General features: G+C 41.7%; 1 protein-coding gene across 4 annotated transcripts; it reads right to left on the reverse strand.

The window, feature by feature from the left end:
- Nucleotides 1-1222: 1222 nt before the first annotated feature.
- HNRNPH3 (heterogeneous nuclear ribonucleoprotein H3) lies at nt 1223-8063 on the reverse strand. Of its 4 annotated transcripts, none has more exons than XM_083148958.1 (12): nt 7911-8063; nt 7224-7316; nt 6926-7084; nt 6411-6554; nt 5945-6083; nt 5402-5598; nt 5167-5253; nt 3981-4096; nt 3720-3855; nt 3484-3588; nt 3315-3404; nt 1223-1546 (listed from the first exon to the last, which is right to left on the reverse strand). In XM_083148958.1, the coding sequence occupies exons 2-12, from the start codon at nt 7300-7302 to the stop codon at nt 1536-1538; spliced, it is 1263 nt and encodes a 420-aa protein (XP_083005084.1). In that variant the 5' UTR covers nt 7303-7316; nt 7911-8063; the 3' UTR covers nt 1223-1535. The 4 variants fall into 4 exon arrangements, with proteins under 4 accessions (XP_083005084.1, XP_083005082.1, XP_083005083.1 ...); XM_083148956.1 differs by lacking the exon at nt 1223-1546 and adding an exon at nt 1932-2210; XM_083148957.1 differs by lacking the exons at nt 1223-1546; nt 7911-8063 and adding exons at nt 1932-2210; nt 7655-7678.
- Between the last annotated feature and the right edge of the window lie 784 nt (nt 8064-8847).

Raw genomic sequence — 8847 nt, forward strand, 5'->3', positions numbered from 1 at the left:
GACAACCTAGCTGCTGCACAACTGCAATCATTAATCAATGACACATTTTAAAAGATCCACAGATGGAGCTAATTACTTCACTTGTGATTCTGTGAGGAGACCTGGAAAACATGCACTGTTGGTAGCTCTCGAGGACTAGGGTTGGCTACCCCAGCTCTAGGGTGCCGCGATTCAAAAAAGTTTGGGAACCACTGCTTTAATCAATCATTGCGCACAGTAACAGTGTTCAGTGTATTTGTGTGGTTTACAGTACTGAAAAGCATGGCTTTGAGTCGGCCATATAATTGGAAGTCACAAATCACTGGTTTTAAGACCAGACCACCCCAGACCACCAACTCAGGGCGCCACTATTTAGAAACAGAATTTGATGGCAGATAAGAACCATTTGGCCCATCTAGTCTGCCCCTTTTTTTTTTAAACATTTTACCTCAAACCATATTTGATCCTTCTTTCTTTGTAAGGATACCAATATGCCTATCCAAGCATGTTTCAAATGTTATACTGTATTTGCCTCTACCACCTCTGATGGGAGGCTATTCCACATATCTACTATCCTTTCTGAAGTAATTCTTCCTCAAATTTCCCCTGAATCTTCCTCCCTCTAGTTTCAGTGCATGTCCTCGTGTTCTGTTGCTCCTCTTTGTGCGAAGAAACGTATCCCACCTGTACCATGTTAAAACCCTTCATATATTTGAAGGTTTCTATCATGTCCCCCCTTTTCCTTCTCTGTTCTAAACTATACATTTTAAGATCTTTTAGTCTTTCCTGGTACGTTGTGTTGTAGGCCATGCACCATTTTAGTTGCGATTTATACAGTCTCCAATGTATTTATATCCTTCTTGAGATATGGCCTCAAAAACAGTACTCTAGACGAGGTCGTACCAATGACCTATACAGTGGCATCACTCCTTTCTACAATTGTAATAAAAAAGGTATTTCAATGCACCTGTTGAGGGATGCTCAATGAAACATGAAAATACTGTATGTAAAGTTAGATGTCGTTGGTATGCAAATTCACAACTATTTGAATAGTAATGCTCATTTAAATGCCACTGAAAGATCACCTTACAGTAGTGGATAAGATATTTCATTGCATTCTGGAAGTGTAATATAAAAGAACAAGTATAAATGCCTTTCTGGTCCTGCCTGCTAACAGTCTACTTCACCCCGTCAAGCCTGATAAAATTATGCTGTTCTACGTAAAAAGTTGGTTGATTCAACATTTATGGAAATCAGGTCAGTTTTATTACATGGGTAAAATACACAGGTAATTCTAGACTCCAAGATGCATTTGCTATAAGCTTAACTAATATAAAACCCATCTGGTTGAATGTTATAATGCAAGAAACTTGTAACAAGTGTGTTGTGGCAAATATACAAAATAAATCAGTACAGGTAATCAAATACAAAAACATGGCTTCAGTCATAGATGAAAAACAAAATACAACTTCCTTAAAACTGCACCCCACATCTTTTGTCTGTGAAACAGCCTTCAGGCATGAGAGCAAGGGAGTGGGATCATCTTCCTGAGACATTCATAGAGTTTCTGAAAGAAGAAACTGAAACTTAATCTAAAAATGCATTAACATAGGACGGAAGAGAACAATAAAGTATCCGTAGCACTTTCACAAGTGCTTGGAAGTTCTACCCCTGTGTCCTATTCGGTGGAGGCCATCTGTTAGGGCCACATGGGGCAGATTTAATGAAAACTTCTATAGAGAAGGTTCCAATAGCATTTAGATTCCAATTATTACTGTAACCAAAGTCTGGTAAGCTGCTTTGGGCAACCCCTACAAGGAATGATATCTCCCCCCACACACCGATCTTTATATGAATGTTTCAGGACAAAATGGCCACAAGCATTGTTTAGACAATGCCTACATTACTTCAGTTTAAGTTAACACTGTAGTAAGTATGAAGAGACACATCCCTTGATTATAAAAAAAATTTATTCAAAGTCAACGTTTGCATCCAAACAAATTAAATCCTACAGTAACAATGTCCACTGTACTCCGCTCACTAAAAATTTTAAGATCAACTTCCTTGTACAAACTTGTGTACAAGAGCTAAACAAAAAACAGAACTAACACTTTCTTCCACAAATTCTTTTAGACAAAGTAATATTTTCTAGTACAATCCACGCCATCCAGCTGTACTCATGCTATCGTGCTGCCCAAAGTAGCCCCCACTGTTTCCAGAATTGCCCCTTCCTGCAAAGAGAAATATATTCATAAAGCTTTATTATAACAATTTAAAAAAAAATTAAGCAATTGTAACAGTCTGCACCCATCCAGACACCCTCCGACCATTCTACTTGGCTCGCACAACGAAACCTACACATCTGACTTTACAATGGAGTTCATATGCAGGATAAAGGTGAGCGCAAGACCTAAAATTCTCACTATTCGGGACAATTCAATTGCATCTCTAGCTGCAGTATTGCACGATTGGCAGCTGCTATTCAATAGGCTCTGCCTATAGGCATGATACCACAATCTCTGCACTCAGCCTCCTGAGGTGGTGAGCAAAGAGTCCATGCTAACCAGGGCTTAAATAGGTTTATCTAAATGAGATCGGTTTAAGAATTTATGCAATACCCTTGTAAAAACGTAGTTATTGAAAAGTATTCAACAATGACTAGAGTATACAAGTTCTGCTTAAAATGACAAAACACAGAAATACAAGGCGCTTAATATGTGTGGCACTTTAAAAAAAATCTATACAAATTTACACTTGGCAGTACATTTAAAAACAGAATTTGCTGCACTATATAAACAAACATTTGCTACGTAGACAGGAGGCAAAACTACCATTGTATTTATTAACAGTTTCTTATATAGCACATACATATTCTGCAGCGCTTTACAGGCTATAGTTGAACATTCACATCAGTCCCTGCCCCAGTGGAGCTTACAATGGTACAACTAATAGTGCATGTAGCCTAAGCTGACATGCACTGACTGGTCTTCATGTGGAAATAACTGAGCCTGTGACCTGTTGCTTGTAAAAAAGGAACTTGTACAGTTATACATTTTGAGTAACTAGAAACTTCTGTATAGAGCTGCTTATTGTCAACAGAATAGGGTGAGCGGCCGACAAGGGGGTTAAACGGCGAGGATGGCCAGCTGCATTAATACATGCCATTATCTTAAAGGAGTAAGCTCCACTGGGACAGGGGACTGATGTGAATATTCAAATATTCACTGTAAAGCGCTGCGGAATGTATGCGCTATATAAATAGTGCTTCAAACCTCAAATAAGAATTGCAACTGCCAACAGAATACCGGACAAACATTACAGAGACCAATACATACCATAGCCACTTAGACCATCTGGATTTGCATAACATCCACTATAGTTTCCAGTCATTCCCATTCGGCCTACAGCACCATATCCAGCACCGTCTGGGGACAATACAGAATTGTTAAAAAAAAAAAAACTATAGCCACTTGCAGATGTATATTTAAGAAAGTTATTACATACCTAATGCTTCTCTTCCATAACAGCCTATTCCTGTGCCCATACCGGTGCCCATTCCAGCACCACCACCAGCAGTGGAGTTAAGGAATAACTCTATGTATCGATGTTCTGAAAAAAAAAATTATAGAATAGTCAGTATAAAATAATGGCCCAAACAGTTCACAAGAGTCAAAAAAAAAAAAAAAATGCAGAAAGATTTGCTTCAAAGTATTCTACATAAATAGATAAAATCCACTTACGCATGTTGTTTTTATCTTTAGACATGGCTGCTACTGCATCTTCATGTGTTGCAAATTCTACATCAGCTTCTCCAGTAGCCCTTCCATCTGCACCTATGTCAATGTGAACTCTGATTGGAGCAAGTGGGGAAAAGAACTGAAAAAAAAATAAAAAAATTATATAGTCAATCCAAGTTACCACAAACTACGAGCAGAAGGGTATGTCAACAAGGTTAATTTCAGAAGAATTCTTTTTTTTTTTTTTTTTTTAAAGATCCTTACATTAGCAATGTCGCTTTCTGTCGCACGGAATGGCAATCCACGCATATGAACAAAATGCCCACTGTGGAATCCTGTGCCTGCATCGCCGCTTGCACCAGGATAGCCTTGTGGAAGACCTAGACAATAAAAAACAGATACCTAGGTGTCATTTGGGAGATTCTGCAATTCCATTCAGTTCAGTTACATTGTACGATCATATATTTCCTGTATATATGAAGAGTTTTAAAATCGTAGAGGATCACCGAAACTGTTCTAGCACATGCATGAGTATTCATAAAGCTAAATGGGTCAGCACATAAGCTGCATACAGACTTGACTCTTAACTCCATGAGTGATATTGTCACATTGGGGCAGCTGTATGAACTAGCGCAAACTGCAGGTCTGCACTTAGAGGGTGAGGGGGGTATTTTCGGTGTTTTAAAATGTATCACCAGCACACCAAACATGCACTAAGGACCACCCCCGAGTAACGCTCGGTGGGGCTGTCCCCTGCAATTAGCTGCGTGGGCGACTTACAACTAGCCTCCTAGGCATACATAGCCCATTAACCGCACTGACCACTTCGCCTGCCAAGGGTTAGCGTTGTCCAATATCCATTGCAGGGACAATGCTAGCCCTGCTGCTGGCTCCAGGCTGTGCCCGAGATCTCACGATAATAGCAAGATCTGGCGCATGCGCAGTGAGTCGGCAGGGCGGACAGGGTCAGAGCATCAGTGTGAACTAATGCGCTGTCTCCAGGAAGGGGACATCGCCTGAGGGGGAGGGTGTTCACACTCACCCGCGTCAGTGCTCAAGATGTTAATACCAGTGCTCAAGATGTTAATACATCTGGTTGGTCCCCACTCCTGCTTTGCCTAGTCAATGAGGCGAAGCAGTAAGTATTATAGTGGCGTGCCAAGCGCTTTAATACATCTGCCCCACTATCTCCCAGACACAATATGTGCATACACATTGAACGATCTTTTTTCAGTGACATCACCGCGTCCCTTTACTGAGCATGCAGCTCAAGTTGACAAATGTCAGACAATGGAGGCTGTTGACCACTCACTGTTGAGCATCATTCATTGCGTACACACCAGGCGATATTAATGATATTGCTCATAAGGGCCAAATTAAACAATGTTTAATCTAGCATCTACTTAAAAAAAAAAAAAAAAAAAGCTGGTCATGTTGCATGCATACACACCTCTACCTTCTCTAAGCCGATCGTCAAAACCATCTGCACCATAACCATAGTTGTTGTAACCACTGTACTCATCAAATCCACCATAACCTTTGAAAAAATAAATAAATAAATACAAAATTATATACAATAGGATGGGACACGTCTCATGTATTGAGAATACACAATACTGGTAGTTGATTGTAGACCACTTAATCATATTTTACCAAGAAAACAATTTAAGAATAATTCTACTTACCCCCTGCATAACCACCTCCACCACGCATGCGGTCATACATGTTACCGCGCCCAGCTCCATAATAAGCAGCACCGGCACCACCACCACGGCCTCCCATTGGCCTGTCATATGGGCCTGGGCGCTGTCCCATCATTCTTCGTGGTGGATCATAAGATGACCGGATTTCACCTCTGCTACTTTTAAATATTTCAATGTATCTATACAGGAGTTGTAAAAAAAGATAGTCAGTATGGCTTAAACAAGCAGATTAAACCTAACAAAAAGAGGCTCCATTGAACACAAGCAGTAAAGGCAACTGTACAATTTTTAAAGAAATAAAACAAAAAAAAAAAAGTTAGAAAATGGAAAGCTGATTCTCATAGAAAGCATTTGAAGAGAAAATTAGTAGTTACCACTTTGCATTGTTTTAATGACTGCAAAAAGGAAAAAGAAAAATAATAAAAATTTACTTATGAAATCAGAACCCCCTCCCGCCACCATGGAGCCCAAAAATAAAAATAAACAACAAAACAGAAATAACCGTCCCGTTCTGTCCATCCCCACCTGTGCCCTATTCTTTCCTTGTGTTTCCCCAGAGCATTTTCTGCTATCTCCTTTGAAGCAAACTGCACGAAGGCCTCCCCTGTGCTTCTCCCCTGGTAGTCCATCGTCAATGTTATCCCATTTGGCACGATTCTCAACCCTTTAACCCAAGGACAAATAACCCCAATAAGGGGAACAGTGTTAAACGCTGAAACAAACCCATCTCAACAATACTAACAAATGTAAAGTTCCCAATAACCTAACAGCAGCTCAAATCATGCTAGGATTTCTCCCGCCACCCCGCAATGTTAGCATATCCACAGAAGAAAAACACGTACACCAAATTCATAATACGATAACTTCACATGTTAATTATGGCTAAAATGGCTTTTGAGTAATGATGAGCTGTGTTGATTTATGTGCTAAGTAGGTCATTGAAAATTTTAAAGGCTTGTTAAAAAGAATGCAGTTATGAAACTAAAATCACCTGAGAAAAACTGCACAATCTCCTCTTTGCTGCAACCAAATGGAAGCCCACGAAGCCGGACTGTTCCATCTGTGGCTGAATCAGCTTCACCGGTATTGTTGTGTTTTAAAACCCATTCCATCTCTGTATTGTTGGACTTGAAAACTGCAAATACATGACAAGTTGTTACATCACTTTACTAACAGCAGTTGGAATGTTGCTAATCAAAACAATTTAATTCTCCAGAAAATGCTGCCATTGTTATAGTGTACACACACAGTGTGATATGGCTTCCAATGTTGCCGATATAGTGAACATCAGAAGCCATATCCCATGCTGAGCAAACGCAAAATAGAGAGGGGCAGGCAAGACTATAGTGCAGATCTGCATTATACAGTCAAAATTGTGCATCTGCAGCATGCTGTGATATGCGAGTCCCGATACAATCAGATTGTATCGGGACTCGCATAGCACGGCATATCTGCTGTATGTACACACCATTAGAGGAAGTGAAATACTGGGTGAGTGATCCTTACCTTCAATGTACCTATGGCCCATATATTTGCGGTCTTTCTCCAATGCCTTCTTAAGATCCTCTTCTGTATCCAGTACAATGAAAGCTTCCCCACTAGGACGGCCCTCCTTAGACATTGTGAAATGAATGCCGCCAACACCATCGGCAATTGAGCAATCCGCTAAAATAAAAACACACCAGTTTAGGATCCCCAATGAATAATTGCTACAAGAGCAGTTGGTAAAATAACGTCAGAAGAGCATGAAAAATAGCAATAAAACAGACACAAGTGTTGTACATGAGGCCTATAAATATCTTACTAGAGAAGAACTCCAACACCTCCTCCCGAGTGCAGGACCAGGGCAAGCCTCGTACTCTCACAATGCATTCGTCTGCCATGGTGGATTACGGATCTGGACGGATAGTGGAGAGCGGATATTAAGAACAATGATGATCCCCAGCCACCCGCATGTGCGACTAGCGCTCGCCTCCTCCCCCCCAGAAGCGGCAGCAGAGCCGCCAATATGCACAGCTGCCATAGTAACCTGTACACACGTCCCCCCACCCCGGGGCAGCAGCTGCTATCATACGGCGACTACGCGCTGCTCCACGCGTGACTGCGGCAGGATTCGTGTGTGGGCTGGTGGGACCGGCGGCGATACCCGGGCACGTGCGCTACACGTATAGATACCCGGGCACGTGCGCTACACGTATTGGGGTAAAATCGGGATCTCTCCTGTGATTGCTGCACCTTCTCCGTAGATGACACGCAACTACCCGCCCGCACGGTGTGCTTTCCTCAGCGCCGGTTACCAAGACACCATGACGGACACGCTCGCGGAGTATTGTAGTGACAAAATGGCGGCAGCGGCCTACGAGCCGGTACGGCGAAATGCGCAGCACCATCCCCCTCCCACCGTATCCCGTCGCTACGGCCAAGAGCTCGGGGGTAGCTGCGCTCGGTGGCCACCCGAAAGTGTCCGGGCCCTCTCTATGCCGGCACTTACCTGGCGTGTTGGTGGACGCGCTGTGTGAGGGACAGGCCGAGACGCGGACACTCCTTTCATACACACACACGCGAGGGGAGAGACGTGCTGACGCCACATCCGCTCAGCCTACAGAGCGGGAACTCTAGACCGGAAGTGACGCTGCTAGATACAATAAACGGTCATCATCCTTAAGACACACAAAGGAAGCACGGCACTAGTGTGTGTCCCCGCATCTCGGGGGTGTATATGTACAAAAAGTTGATTTGAGACTAATTGCAATCTTACACAATGTTGGTGTTTACTGGACTAGAACTCACTTTCACTAACATTTTAAAGTGTATATATATAACATATGTTAGTAAATGGATTTTAGATCATTTATAATTGACATGAAATAAAAACTAAAATAAAAAAATTGACCTTTACTAAATATATGCCTCAGTCTCTTAAGAAGCCAGCATCTCACTTCACAGCAGTGGGAATCACAGCAGAGCACAGGATCAGATTATTATTATCATTCTTTACATATATATACACACCACAAGGGTTTCACAGCACAGAGCAGAAAAAAAAATCTTAAAAAATAATACATTACAGAACAAGGCAATTTAGGGCAAGTACATGGTAAATAAATATAGTTGCATCAGGAGACAGGAAGCTAAAGCAACTATTATGGTTTTGCAAAGATATATTCCAGGTGCCCATACACGTTACAATTATTGTATACAATATCGCATCTCGGTTTTGCGATGAGATGAGATCTAGTACAAAAAGTATGTGCAGCACATACTTTTTTAACTAGATCTCATCGCAAAACCGATATGCTATGAGATGCGATATTGTATACAAGAATTGTAACGTGTATGGGCACCTAAGAAAAGTAAGGCATAGCTGCCTATCCTGCATTCTGCAGGAGACTCCCTGAAATAGCAGCAATCTCCCTCTCTACCTCATT

Source organism: Crinia signifera, chromosome 6, assembly GCF_055691185.1.
Source record: "Crinia signifera chromosome 6, ASM5569118v1, whole genome shotgun sequence".
Classification (NCBI taxonomy): Eukaryota; Metazoa; Chordata; class Amphibia; order Anura; family Myobatrachidae; genus Crinia; species Crinia signifera.

Bases quoted from the DNA above. Each gene is read 5' to 3' on its own strand.
- HNRNPH3 (XM_083148956.1), bottom strand. From the start codon at position 7,302: ATGGCAGACGAATGCATTGTGAGAGTACGAGGCTTGCCCTGGTCCTGC. The intron at 6,084-6,410 runs GTGATTTTAGTT...CTTGGGTTAAAG, and splicing joins GATTGTGCAGTTTTTCTCAG to GGTTGAGAATCGTGCCAAAT. The intron at 2,211-3,314 runs GTATGTATTGGT...TTCTCTTTGCAG, and splicing joins AGATGGTCTAAGTGGCTATG to GAAGGGGCAATTCTGGAAAC.